This window comes from Drosophila montana, unplaced genomic scaffold, assembly GCF_035044405.1.
Source record: "Drosophila montana isolate Dmon_TW-CO22-7 unplaced genomic scaffold, ASM3504440v1 contig_3200_1, whole genome shotgun sequence".
NCBI classification, from domain to species: Eukaryota; Metazoa; Arthropoda; class Insecta; order Diptera; family Drosophilidae; genus Drosophila; species Drosophila montana.
The window spans coordinates 7,088,893-7,103,569 of record NW_026998080.1 but is presented as its reverse complement, the minus strand read 5'-3'; the positions used below and the strand labels follow the sequence as shown (position 1 = coordinate 7,103,569).

At 38.8% G+C, this 14,677-nt stretch overlaps 1 protein-coding gene across 4 annotated transcripts; it reads right to left on the bottom strand.

Annotated features, from left to right (window-relative positions):
• Positions 1-37: 37 nt before the first annotated feature.
• Syn2 (Syntrophin-like 2) lies at positions 38-13,554 on the bottom strand. 4 transcript variants are annotated; one of them, XM_064686664.1, is made up of 10 exons: positions 13,113-13,550; positions 7,172-7,253; positions 6,938-7,087; positions 6,563-6,848; positions 6,327-6,491; positions 6,066-6,250; positions 5,835-5,993; positions 4,430-4,654; positions 3,249-3,452; positions 40-3,133 (listed from the first exon to the last, which is right to left on the bottom strand). In XM_064686664.1, the coding sequence occupies exons 2-10, from the start codon at positions 7,229-7,231 to the stop codon at positions 3,023-3,025; spliced, it is 1,545 nt and encodes a 514-aa protein (XP_064542734.1). In that variant the 5' UTR covers positions 7,232-7,253; positions 13,113-13,550; the 3' UTR covers positions 40-3,022. The 4 variants fall into 4 exon arrangements, with proteins under 4 accessions (XP_064542732.1, XP_064542731.1, XP_064542734.1 ...); XM_064686663.1 differs by lacking the exon at positions 13,113-13,550 and adding an exon at positions 9,237-10,119; XM_064686662.1 differs by having other exon boundaries at positions 38-3,133; positions 6,938-7,253; positions 13,113-13,554.
• Positions 13,555-14,677: the final 1,123 nt, after the last annotated feature.

Here is a 14,677-nt window from a genome sequence, read left to right as displayed (position 1 = left end):
TCCCATTTCAACGAATACATTTATTAAGTTCATATATTTGGAATATATAAAAATTGCAAATCAATTATACGTACTAATAATTGGTGACTTTTGTGTAACTAAAAGATTTATAGATGAAAGTCAAATGTTTACATTTAAAGCTGAACGCATGCGGATGAATGTAAATGTATCTGAATTTGTAAGCAGCGTTCTTTTGTCTTGTTTTGTGCGTTCTATATATATATATATATATTTAAAAATAACAATATTTATCTGCACGGCCAAGCAAACGTACACAGATATTCCCTATAAAGGTTTTAGCTCAATAAAATATGCAGTAATACTTATGTGTGATACGTATGTCGGGATCTGAGCGCCTTATTTGGTATGCACAGATTATTTTTTGGTATTCGTTGCGGTTGTTCAAATACCCTTGCAGAGAATGACATATTTCTGCTAATTCAGTAAATATATATACTTTAATAAGTCCTTCTGACAGTTTCGGATCGGATAACTATACTCTATAGTTACCATGAAAATTCAAAGACTAGGTTAGAAGAAAATGCATTGCATTAAATAATATCTTCCTTCAGCAAGGGTATTTAATCTTCGGCAAACCGAAGTTAACTATTTTCTTGCTTGTTTACGTATGCTGTTTAAAAAATAGTTTGCGACAGGACAATTATTTCTGTTGTGCTTTTTATATTATTGATTATTTGTGGTGCATTTTACGTATTTTGGTCTGTTTAGGTGCCTTAAAGGGGGGAAATTTTGGAGTTTGGAGTTCTCAACGAAGAAACATTTCAAAAGCTTGTTCAGCCTCTAAGCCTTGGTTCAGGCATCGAAACTGCGAATTGAATGAATGAATTGCTAAACACCCGAAAAATGCCTGAACGTGCTCAATTTGTTATATATATTAGTACTTTTACATATGTATATATATATAATATATATTGTTTTGTAACTTGGTATACAGTAGTTTAATTACTTCAATTATCTTGTAAATATGTATGAAGTCTGTTCTAATATTCGACCATTCAGTTAGCGCTTATACATTTTTTGCTATGTGGTGCCCCTTTTTCATATTTTTCTTCTGCAGGGATTTTCTGGTTGTAAATTTGCAGTCTACGTAAATAACTTTTCTTTTTTTGTATTTTTGCATGGCTGAATGTGTGTATAATATATGAATATATATGGGATATTTATATGTATGCAACTATTGCCTACCATTGCACAAGTATGGAAGTTTAACTAATAATCGGACGAATCATAATTATCAAAAATGTAAGCAAGTGTTTGACTATATAATACCCAAGGGTTTTATTTATATTTGATTCATTTCCAATGCTGGTTTCAATAGCTCGAATTTCAAATGAATTTAGAAAAATCGACTCGTTTGTTGAGCCATAAAAATATGAGTTTCATGCAATCGGAACGGAACACATTCTTAAGCCCTTTTTAATCTATAAATACAGGGTATATTGGGTATACCCGTAACGAGCGCTCTCGACTCAAAGGACACAGATAGGATGCACTGGTATGATGCTCTTCAGCAAGCCGAAGTATTCTGATGAATTATGGTTCAGTGTATATATATATGGAGTTGTTTCTGTGGAAACTTGCAATATCCTGTCACATTTAGCTTTGTCTTGTGTGCACCTGTATCTATGTATGTGTGCACATCTACAAGTGAGTACGTGGGCTTGATAATTGATAATTGATATTATTGATATGATTGCGTTGATGAGTTGCGTTTACAGTTTCTGGCATGCGAATATATATGTTATATATATGAGCGCATATATATTTAATATTATTAAGCTGTTTCGACTGTCTAAGTTTGAGTAAAACTGATTTGTGTACAATAAATCAACCATTTGTTCCACTGGAAATGCTTAATGAATATGAGCAACAAATATTGTTATGTTTCTCCAGTTGTATGTTTGTTGCATTGATTTGTTTACTTGATGGATGTGTTTTCGCTCAATTGAAAGACACATTTGAATTGACGCACGACATGTTTATGAGCCATAATTACTCGCATATATCTATATATATATATATATGTGTGTATATATAGTATATATTTACAAAGGAATTACTTAAATTGAGGCTTGATTTAAAATCTAGTTTAAATATGAATGCGAATTTCGGTGGCTGTGTGTGTGAGTGTGTGTGTGTATTTCAAGAAGAATATTGACTTTTCATTATGCATCTAGATTAAAATCAAATTTGAACTTTTGTCCATGCGCCCAGATGAGATGCATGCTTATAAAATAAAAGGTTAAATGATATAATATATAAAAAGCGCAACATTATTATTAATCAATAACTAGTTGTAACAATAGCATTTTCATTAAAATTGAAAATTATATTTTCACTATAATGCACATCGTTTCCATTCATTTAAAATGTTTTAGTTGACAAAATAATGAGCTTGACTCAATTCGATTTCGATCTCTCGTTTTCAGATGACAAAGTCGCTTTCGTTTCGTGATTAGAGTACTTGCATAGAGCCTAAGATAGATAAATCAAATACGTATCTAAGTGTAATTTCTAATTGTTCAGTTTATATATATATATATGTATATAAACATATTGACAACTTTAACTGATTATAGGAAAGAAGCCTAGAGCACGCTTAAATTTACATGTGTTGCACCAAGAGATTTCACATTAATTTTATCATTCACTTTCCTCCTACTATTTGTTTTATAATTATTATGATTTATATGCATGTATGCGTGTGTGTGTGTGAGTGTGTGTGTGTGTATGCAAATGTTTACATTAAATATTATAGTATATTCGGTATATCAAATCTAACTGAATATTTAGGCTAGTCAATTTTAACTAATTCCATAAAACATACAAAACATTTGCATCTATTTCCTGCTTACTTACACACTGCATAATTATAGCCTGTATATTCGTTTATTAGCTTATGTACTTATATAATTGATGTGTATTTTTGAAATACAACTTGTAGTTGCGCTTAGCTTATAAATGTTTTGATTCTGCATATATCAATATGATGTAGCCAAGCTTAGGTCTGCTGTATGGAACTCAAGAATGCCGGATCCACGGAAGCAACCTTGGCGGTGAGGAACGCATGCATGCAAAATAGCAAGCTCTGCAGTACCTGGCACTCTAGTTCCTGTAGATATACGAGTGATAGAATAAATGGTATGAATTATATATAGCTAACAGCTAGCTTGATAAGGATTAACCAATTGATGTGTCTAAATATAGTCGTAGTGTATGTAACTTGCCTTTGTTTCGATGGCCCGCGTCTCGTTGTCCTGAAAATGTAGCTTCAACTTTGATTTGCCATCGTCGCTGGAGCCGCGCAACTGAGAGAATTTATACTGCCAGACCATGGTGGAATCGGCGCCCTCTGTCAAAGAGAAGCCCGCCTGCCAGTCAAGTGTCAGTCCGCCACTTTTGCCGTGATGTGAAACGGCAAAGGTCTTGCGCTATAAACACATATACATTTAATATATAGATGTTGATATAGATATGGCCGTAGATGTAGTTATTAGCTGGATACATTTGTGGGCGGGCTGCACGCTTTATTGATTGAAATCAACTGCTAATATATTAAGTATACGCTCCATCGGACGCACTTTCAATACCAATATTCTAGCTGTCTGTAATAGCCACAAAAACAACAGAGCACAAAAGTTCAATAATCCCTTTGTGTCCTGTCCTGTGTGCTCGACCAAACAATTGCGAATTCGTATCGATTCTGGCGTTTGCCAAAATGTCCTTTTTCTGTGTGCGTCGCTTTCGTCGGTCATTGGCTTTGCTTTGACTTTTTAACGGCTAACAAGTGTTGTGTATACACACACAGAGGGGTGTGTGTGTGTGTGAGAAAAACTTGCAACATTAAACAAAATGTCGCCAACTTTTTGGCAATTATTTTTTTCAGATAGAAGTAAACAAAAACTTTGACTAAAGTTTGAAATTCAACACGAGCTACTAAATAATTTATGAATATGGGAAAAATGAAATTTAAAAGCAATAATGATAATTGCGTTTTAAATTTATGAACTTATTTCAAATGTTTGTCCTTTTTGATTGTTAACATACCAAAAAATTTACATTAGGTAGAATCTTTTATTTTTATGTAACTGCAACATTTGAATGCTCGAATGGGCAGTTCTTTTGTACTCATATCGATTGCCCTTGAGGTCAGTAACCATGGCCTTTAGCTCAAGGCCAATTAAGGCGAGCGGAGGGGGGGTGGGGGGTCTTGTTTATAAATTAACAAGCAATCGGCAATCACGATACTCGGCGTTTGCATAGTGCCTAGCCGGGCGGCTAATTACAAACACACATGCGAAATTATCAACAGGGGAACAAAGTCTGTGCATTTCAAATGGAGGTCAGGGGGACAGGCCTGACTCGGCCATCCCATTGGATATCTAGTGTTGGTATGTGTGGTACTTACCCCCAATTTTATAACACTGGTCACTATGGCCGCATTCCAACTGTTCTCGATGCGCAGCAGCTCCTGGCGGGTCTCCACACTCAAATAACGTGGCTCGTGTCCAGAACTTTGCAGCAGGAAGCAATGCTGTCGACTGTCCACGGTCTCGGATTCCTTAACAATGCGAAACATGGTCTGGTAAACCTTATAGACGACCAAAGCTTTGCTTATGCCTGCCACATTCAGCTGCAATAAAATGATTTCGTTTTATCAAATTGCAAATGCCAAAAAAATCTAATGCCACAAATTTACAGCCCCAAGAAACGAGCTTAACACAAGTAATCTAATTTTAAAGAGCATTAAGTGCACACATATCTGCTGGCAATCAGGAGAACTATACACTGTCGCGTGGGGGGGGAGGGTAGGGAGGGAGACGGGAGCGGGAATGTCTATGCAGAAACGTTGCACATGCCGTGGGCCAACATTTTATGAAAGTTGCATTTGCAGTGCAAAGGCTGCTCATTAGAGCAAAAGTACAATTTTTATGCACGTGTGTATCTCTTTGAGTGCGAATGTGTGTGAGTGTGTGCGCCAGGGTTGGGCTCATGTGAGTGTGCGTGGGCGGTGGGTGGTTCTATCTTGACACATAAAATTAGCGCAGCGTAGAGTGCAGTTGCTTTGAACAACTTTAGGCAAATGTGCACACGCTGCGCGCCAGAACAAAGCCGACTGAAAATGCAGCCATATCCAATTACATTTGAGCCCATAATAAGGCTGACAATTTCAAGTGAATACAAATAAGCTTTAAATTGAATAGTAGAACTTTTAAATAATTGTAAGACAGAAAATATTACAAATACTGAGAAGCTGAAATTCTAGAGAAATTAACTTAGGAGATACAAATTTATTTTGATTTAATTAAAATCTGTCAATAGATGAACAGATTGTTCAATATACACGCATGTATGTTACATATATAAGTCGTTCTTAAAAGAATTCCCTGTCATTCATTTCATGTATACTTTTAATGAAATAAATAAATTTGTAATTTAAAATTACCCTGTCTACTGTAAATATTGCAAGCCTCACATATTTGCATATACGTTTAATTTCTAACCACAATTCGCATCTAACAAATATGGTTAGATGATTGCATTGGTTGGCGCCGCAGTTATTTTTATGCATTGAGCCTAGTTTTTGCATGAAAAGCTTTTAATTTAAAAACAAATTATTTTGTAAACAAATCTGGCTTGGTTCGCGTTTCGCTTCAGGATACTTTTAGGTAACTGGCTTGGCTTAAAGATTAATATTATAATAATAATAATTATTTTTTGCTCATGGAAATTCAAAAATGTTCAATTCTATACAATAATAAAAGTTTTAAGCTAAGATAAAAGTAATTAATTGAATAATTATTCAGACTTACCGGAGGCGTTTCGAACAGCATCACTTCTGTTCCTTTGAGCACTAGAAATCTGGGCTTATAGCTCTGCCACGATATGTTGTTATTGATAACACCCTCGTTCACCCAGCCCATGTACTCGATTCGCTCGCCAACGGCAAAGTTTCGATTATAGAGTTTCATCTGTCCAGCAAATACACAAATTTAGTTGGCAATATGGAATGGAGTTACTTAAGAAAGTTAAAGGAGTGTTACCTGCAGATGGGTCAGACCCACCACGTTGTCGGTTATCAGCTTTAGCCACTGACTGAGTATCGCCAGCTCATCACAGTGTATGACCCCGGTGGTGACGCCGTTCAGGCCGCGCACCTCGAAGGCATTGGGACGCAGCTTGTCCGTGCCGTAGATGTAGCGCGTCACATAGGCCATCATTAGCGGTACTAGAGAGAGGCGAGAAATGGAGGCTGAGTAACAAGGCACTCGAGTGGGTTGGCTGGGTTAGCTATGCGGTCCTACCTGCCACCACGTCGGTCCAGCGCTTCTCGGGCTCCGAGCAAATTGACATGGGTCGGCTGCAGCTGCGGCTTATGGTGCCGCTGTTCACCGAGGACTTGTAGCCCTCGTCTGCTTTTAGCTCGGCGCATGTGGCATCGTTGTCGGAATCGGGTGTATCTTTTGTTACTATAAAACATTGATTGAATGTGGTTAATGGAATTCGTTATGTCCGGCATTTGTGTGTGTGTGCTGCTCACATTGCTTCTGCAGGAACGGTGTGGCGGCGCGGTAGTGCTTCACTGTGAGGACCACAATGTCGCCGGCATTGCGCAGTATGTTGACCGCATCATCGTGCGGGCATGCAGTTATATATTCGCCGTTCACCTTTATGATGGCATCGCCGACAAACAGCTGGCCGGTTATGTCGGCCGCCTGATCCTTGTAGATGCGCGATATTAATATGGGCAACTTATGTTCGGCGCCGCCCTTTATGCTCAGTCCTAGGCCGCCCTGTTTCTGCCTCGTTATTTGCACCATGCGCTCCTGAAATGTTCAAGGATTGTTCGCAGCCATGTTCCCAGAGATTACAGCTGAGTGTGCTAAATGAATATAGCCAAAGTTTATTAACATACCTTGGATTCCATTGGGGGTCCATTGTGCTGTGAGCTTGTTGGCGTAACAATTTCCAACTTTTGCAAGGTCAACAATTCCATTGTTAGACTTAGTCTGAGTGGTTCGGGTCTACTTTTGCCATCGCTGACATGAACCATGCCCGAACGCACCTGTTGCATGCATTTTTTGTGTTTTAGTTTTTTATGATTAATGAGCATCTGCATAAGTATTCTAAAGTTTTCTTTTTGGCATACCTTCAAATTTTGATCGAGTTTTTCCTCAATCGGTGTCGCCATTGTGTCCGAGAGCTTCATATTTTTTGTTTACCTAAGATTGCTTGAAAGTGCACAAACAAGCATTGTTTATTGCTTAAATTATTGAAACTTTATATAATATAAAAGCATTATTTATTTAATTAGGAATATTAATGGCTGCTAACTTTTCACGTGTTTCCTCACACAAACTTTTTCTGATTGTCGTAAGTAAGTTGTAAATAAATATACAGTAGAAACTCTCTTCTCAAGAGAAGTCTAGACTCAATACAAGAAGAGCCGAATAGAGGGAGAATATACTAATAATTGAATCATAATTAAATGTATTCGCAAGAGAGCTGTTCGTCTAACAGGAGTGTCCATTAGCAGAGTTTTCACTGTAGTATGAATTGATTACAACTGCGCAAGTTGTTTAACAAACAGAAGCAGACATATTCTCACATACTGAATAAATAAGGTATATTTTTTAAGGATATCTACTCAATCCCAGATTCTAGATTAAGCTCTGACATAATAATAGCGAAACATACGAAAATTTGAGCCTAACATTTAGCATTAGTGCGGTTGGCATTTGAAATAAAGTTCAATAAATTTCTTTCGTAATATTCCAAAGTGATTGACTTTTGAAAACTTATCAGCAACATTTAACATTAAATCAGTGTATTGTAAAAAATAAATGTTCATTAAACTTGCCCAAAGGGTATCTCCCAGTTGAGTACCTTTAGCTATTAAGCCATGTTAAGCTCTTGAAATGGGAAAAAAAATACTTGAGCGCTAATGAAGTCAAATCCTTCTCCACTTATTGAATATTGAAACTAATCCTAGCAGCCGATATGGCTTAACAATGATTGCAATTTTAATTAGTTGTGATTGTTTGCCATTACAATTTATGTTTTGACCCAGTTAATACCACCCACAAGCACACCAACTATAGTTGCGAGTGTGTGTGTGTGTGTGTGCGGAGTGCTTAATGACGAGACAGCCTAGATGTTGCATGTTTTATCTACAGTCAGACTCAGAGTTACATTAGACAGACGAAAAGAGGGGATGTTGATCGGGTGTGGTTTATATAGAATACATTTTGCCTATTTAATAAAATCGGAAATTGCTTATCAAATATTGTATTTATTTTACAAATAAACAAACAGTAAACAATTGACAGAGGAATAATAATAAATGCACACGTCCAATTTTGGCGTGGTCAGCAAAGAGAATAGTTGGGAATGAGTTGGGAATAACCTACCCCACGCTGTCTAATAGAAGTATATATTTAGAACAATATCGGCATATATATGAGTACATATGTTTTCAATTAAAACGAAAATAAATATGCAACCGGAAAACATTATATTACAAATGACTGAAAATACAGACGCGATTTAAGTGCTCGGCCGGGACTTCGAGTGTGTCTGCAGCTGGTGAAGGAATGAATAATACAAAAGCAACAGAAGCAAACACAAGTGCCGACATAAATACATAAATACATATGCACATATGTTGGCGGGCGTGTATGCAGAGGTGTTGATAAGTATGACTGGCGTATGTGCACACCACTTTCACTACCCTGGCACACACCCCCACAGCCTACACCCCCCTCCCCCTTCCCGCCCGCACATTCGTATTGAGCATGAAAACAGATCCCCTCAATCTATTTGAGTGCCTGTGTTTAAAAGCATTTCTGGGGAAAACAGGTGTTATTCCATACGCTCAGCACACGTCGCTATTAAATGCGGAAACGCAAACGAAAAGTAAGAAATCTGATTTTTCAATTCCAGCGAATTGTATCTGTAAATAATAAGTATAAATAACAATGGTTACCCGGAAACCGACATAATTACAATTGCAATATGCCTGGCAACCGGGTTTAAAGACAACCAACCGAACATTTAATGATATATTTAGTTTCAGCTTAACTCAGGACCTGCTCAAGCCAAAGGGTGTAGGTTGGAGATGCTAACCGAAACACATAAATATTTCATTTGAGCCCATTCAGCTGGCCTGTAAAACTTGCAAAGTACCATCGAGATGATACAATTTATGCACTTACCACAGACACACACGCACACACGTGTGTGCGTGCCACTCCGAGCTGTTGACCTGGGCTACGGCAACGGCAACGGCAACGTCCACCTTTGATTATGGCTATATTACGTGTACTTTGTCGTGTGGCGTGTGCGTGTCTCGAAACTCGTTACGTTAGCCACAGCAGGCAGAACTCAATGGCTCCCGTTTGGGGGTGGTGCTGGTGCTGGTGGTGCTGGTGGTGGTGCTCGCTCTCTGTGGCTCAAACCAAACAAGCCAACATGTTTGGTGAAAGCTGCGCTGCTCTCGCTTGGAGCGCCGTTGACAATCAGCTGTGCTGGTTAAAAGAGCAGCCAGAGTCAGCCAGCCAAGGGAAACTTTTGGGGGCTGAAGTATTGCACGCACACACTCGCACACACAAATCTTACATATTTATGTTCCACTGTAATTGTTGTACTATGCACTTAAGTGCGACAAAAAATGCACTAGCTGCGCAATTCGCGTACAACGCACAACAGTCAGGAAAATTGTACAAGTTTATTGTTATTGCATGTCGCAAAATATTCGCATGATTGCAAATGCATTTATGTCAGATTTCTCTTTGCTAGTCAAATACTTTGGAATCACGTTCGAAATTGGGTCACATTTCGGTTAGATTGTTACATTTTGTGCATTGATTTGATTGTTATTCGTTTTGCGATTGATTAACTAACGTTTTGAGCAGTCAAAACTCGTATAAGTATGCTAACATTTTTGAATTTTCACTGTTTTCTTTGCTGCTTTTTCCCTCCTCTTGCTTCACTTCACTGTGCTTTGAGTTTCAGTTGTTTTTTTCCTGCCTTCCGCTTCCGCTCGTGGCACAACGTTTTGTCAGGCTGTTCGCGAACGCACTGAAATTCAATTGTAAGTGAAGTCAAATGCGTGCCAAGAGAGCAATTCGGGCGCAACCTCTCTCTGTCCCACACACACACACACACACACACACACACAAACGCACACAAGTACATGTGGGAGGGCATGCACATGATAGCTTTGCAGCCTAGCAGAGCACATGCGGCGTTGCCACCCCGTTTGCACATTCTATTTTGAATTTAAATTGTTTAAACGTTTTGAATGCCCCGAAACTAGTCGATATTCACAACTATTACTCCGCTTTCTTTATTAATTATAAATTATTAAATTTACGAATATTTTGGACTGCAATACATTTGTATAAAGCTGCTAATGTCTATCGTAGCTGCTCGATAAAAGTCCCCAACAATCGTTTGTTCCAAATGCAGCAGAGCTTAAAGCTCCAGGAACCGTTCGTTTAAGCTTTTGTGTGCTATTAAGTTTTGCTCCTTTGCTGGCATTTGAGAAAGCTTAAGCAAAAGCTTGTTAGAATTGTTTATAGCAAAAAAGTATAAAAAATAAGTATTTTATTAAAAAGCTATTGATAACATTTCTATGTAATTGAATATAATTGAATTATAATGCAATCGCTTTCAATGTATTTTTACATTTTTAATTAAACGAATATATAAATAATAAATATTTTCATGTAAATAAACTTGCTCTTATATGCCGTTAAAGCATTCAGTAATAAGTACCTATAAAGCTTTTTTGTCAAAACTAAGTTCCCAGCTTGCTGTGTGTTGCGTTAGTTCCGAAATGAGCACACAGGTGGCGCTTTAAAAATTATTGAGTTGTAGAATTATTGAGTATAATGGTTTCTTAGCCATTAATCTAGGCTGCTTAGCGGTGTGTTTAGCTATTCGTATGGGAAAGTTTAATTTGTTTGATGACCGGTCTGGTAATTAAAGCACTATGTCTTAATGTTATATGGCATGTGCAAAGTTAAATGAATTTTCGTTAAATGTTAATTAGAGGGCGAGCCTACTTACCTGTGCCTGCTCATTAAAACTTTGGCATTTCGACACTGGATCCCCAGTCTCTCCGCTCATCCCACCTTTGTTATTGTTTTCTTTTTGGTTCGGAGCCAAGCGAGCATTTACTTTCGCACAACGGCCACTTTGGGCTCAGTGATAAGCCGCCAAGAATAAATAGCATTCGCAAACAATGGCGGCAAAGTTAATTAATGAGTTGCACAAGTTTCGCAGATTTGCCATTACAGGCACATTTCCATATGGATACAAGCCGAAAATTGCACAAGTAAGTGAAAAGGCACACACGAAGTGCCGCCGTTTGGAATGTGTGTGTTGGGGCAAACCAACAAAAACTTTTTAATAAACACTTTATTGATGGCAATTGACAATTATGCAAATCGGCCCAAAGGCAATAACAAATAATATGCGAAAGGTGACACAAACTTGAAATGATCAATTTTTTGCCCTCTTGAAGTTAAGAGTTTTTGCCACATCCATGTGTATCTACGAGTAGCTAACGCACCCATGGCCGTGCCCCAAGCTGGGGCAGGCGACGTGCTGATGAAGTGACAACAAAAACAAGCAGACAAACTTGCAAACACACAAAAATTGCCAGCGGCGGGCTGCTGCAATGTGCCGAGATGACGAAGAAGTTCACAACGCGGCGGCAACAACAAAAACATCGAAGGTGACACCCAACTTAATAAACTCTGCCAAGCCGGGGCAGCCGGGGTAGCCGGGGTGGCCCGGAATAGCCGAGGCAGCCCGGCAGCCCGGCAGGTGCATGGATCATTTCTAGCTTGTGCTCTTTGTGTTTGCGCCTTTGTCTTGACACTCCGGCAGAGAAAGCAATCGGGTTGGGTTGGTTTTAGGTTTTAGGTTTTAGGTTTAAGGCGTCGACATTATTGACAAAAGTTTTGCGAGGGGAGATGCTGGTTGGACGGAAAGAGAGCGAGGGTGTTGGAGGCAGGCGCAGCACATTTTTGTTAGCTGATTGAAATTAGTTGAAGCATAAAAAAGTTTGTTTGCTAACAATTTTATACAAAAATATTTCGTTGCAAAGTAAAATTATGACTGCTTTGCATATTTTTCGGTTACCAATGTAAAACTTTAGCCTTTCAACTTATTGGCAAATGTTGGAATTTATGGGCCTGTGCCGGCAACCGTCCTGAGCCAATGTTGGTTTTATTTTGCCAGCAATGAGCTGCGGTTTAACAAGCTAACGTTTCTCCATTTTGTTCTTTGTCTTTGTCCCTCTCTCTCCTCGATCCCTCTCTCTCTCTCGCACGCACTTGACTGGTGCTGAGCGCCTTTTCCAGGCGGTTTGAGGTCTTCTAATGGCATTAGCAGCCTGTCTGTTGACTTTGTTGAGTCTGTTATTGACTTTGCAAATGCGACGCCCTTAAAGCCAAAATGTTGCATACCGTCTACCCTGCGCCCCTCGACACCCATTTGCCTAGTCTGTGCGTCAATCTTTTTAGAGGTAACTCTCAGGCATCTAAATAAAATTACGTATACGCCACACATAAACAAGCTGAAACTAAGGCGTCGTGGCGCAAATTGTAAGTGAATAATTATGTTATATTCTGTGGCCCTAATGAACTTAAGAGCGCTCCCCGGCAGCTTAGACACATCGTGTCCTGCTCCTCTATATATCCGTGGCGCGGCATTTCTCACTCGTCTACCCAGCGAGAACTGCTGGCATGAAAAAAAGGCAACCCAACAAGATTATGTTGCCACTATGCTTACGGATATTCTATTCCCTACAAGGCAGTCTAAAGGAAGACAAGTGGCATTATCAAAGATCATAGATATATACATATATATATATATATATGTATATATATATATATCAAACGTAGGTCTTATAATCTTTGATAATGTCACGCGTCTTCTTCAAGGTTTTATATTTATATATATATATTTGTATACTTATTTTTGGATTTTTATCCATTTCAAATAGTCTATTATATTGTAAGAGTATTTAAAATTGGAATTCTTTTAAAAGAAAAATCTTTACAGAAGCGTGTACTTACGAGTGGATGATTTTCGCCTTACGCCCACGTGATAAAGTAAGGTACTTATAAATCGCTGGGTCTTCATGCTAGTAAATGCTTTCGTGGCCTTTATCCAGTTCGAGTCCCAGGGCTGTCTGAAGTTCATGCTTTTCTCTCAGCAAAAACTACCTTTTCATATTTCCTTTAAAGATGACCGCATGTGCTGCTTTCCTGTAGGGTGTCCACCACAGACAAAGCATGGCATGCCCCGCGGCTTTTTAGTCATTTTCAACGATTTTCGAAGCACGTCCAGATATAGAAAATATGCTTGAAGTAACATTGTAAACATTTAATTACGAGCGATTCAGCGTGAAGTGAAGCTTCAATAGCTTATGAAAATCAATTAGCCAAGAGACAGCGAATAATTTGTGATTTTCAATCGAATGTGATTGGCATTGGTTTGGCATTAAGCACTAAATAAACGCACTCAAAATGATATAAACGTTTGCAGGTTTCGAGGCCAAAGCAAGTGGCACCGCAAACCGAATGAATGCACATATTTTGATTGTGTAACCGCAATGCAGTCCCGGGCACGTCCTGTTCTATCCAAATATTTGACCAAAGCGGGCTCTATGCAAATGCAGCAACAACATTCATTGGGCATTTGTGAAGTGCCAGAGTCTGTGCCTAAAAATGTGTAATGAGCGGGCGGAGCTTGGCTTTTGGAGGGGGACCTGTTTTTTGACCAGACGACATAAATCACGTACTATATAAAAGCCACATTAATTTGAAAATATTTTTGTTAATTCTGGGTGGCGTCTTTGCAAACTGAATGTATTGCACGTCGCATGAGCTCAGTTCAGATTGCGAAAACACCTGCACACACACAGAATTAAGTCTAGCATAAAGTGAAACATGCTGGCAATGTTTGAGATGTGCTAAAATGCAAAACAAGCCAACAAATCAAACAAGCGACAGCCAAGTAAGCCAAACAAGCAGAACAAACAAATCCGAGCCGTAGCCAGAGCCCAAGCCAAAGGCGAAGGCTGAAGACTGCGTCTGAAGCGGCAGCCAGAGCCGAGCGAGTGTGGCTCCGCCTGCAGCACACATGCAAAGCTGGTGACGGAGTTTTCTGTTTCTTTTTTGTTTTTTTGTGAAACTACGGCACGGAAAATGCATTCAATTTGGCGTGGAGCACGATTCGGGCGAATGCATAGCAATCAAAATGCGGTTAGTTGCGTGTGGCATTGCCGACAACAACAACATGCATGAGCAACAGAAACAACAACCGCGGTAACAACACTGACAACGACAATAACAATAACAAAAACAACAACAACAGAAGCAGCAGCAGCAGCAAAAAATGACAATTGTCAACAATTTTAATTTTCATATACACGCCACAGGGACACGAAAAAAAAAACAAACAAACATAAAAACAACAACAAAAACAAGGATAACATGCGCGTTACAACAATGGTCGAAAGGCCTCAACACACATACATATATGTGTGTACATGCGCATACATATGCAACATACAAATGGATTTCAGTGAGAGTCCTTGGTAATGGATGTTTATGAGCTCATGTTGGTCCAAATCGAA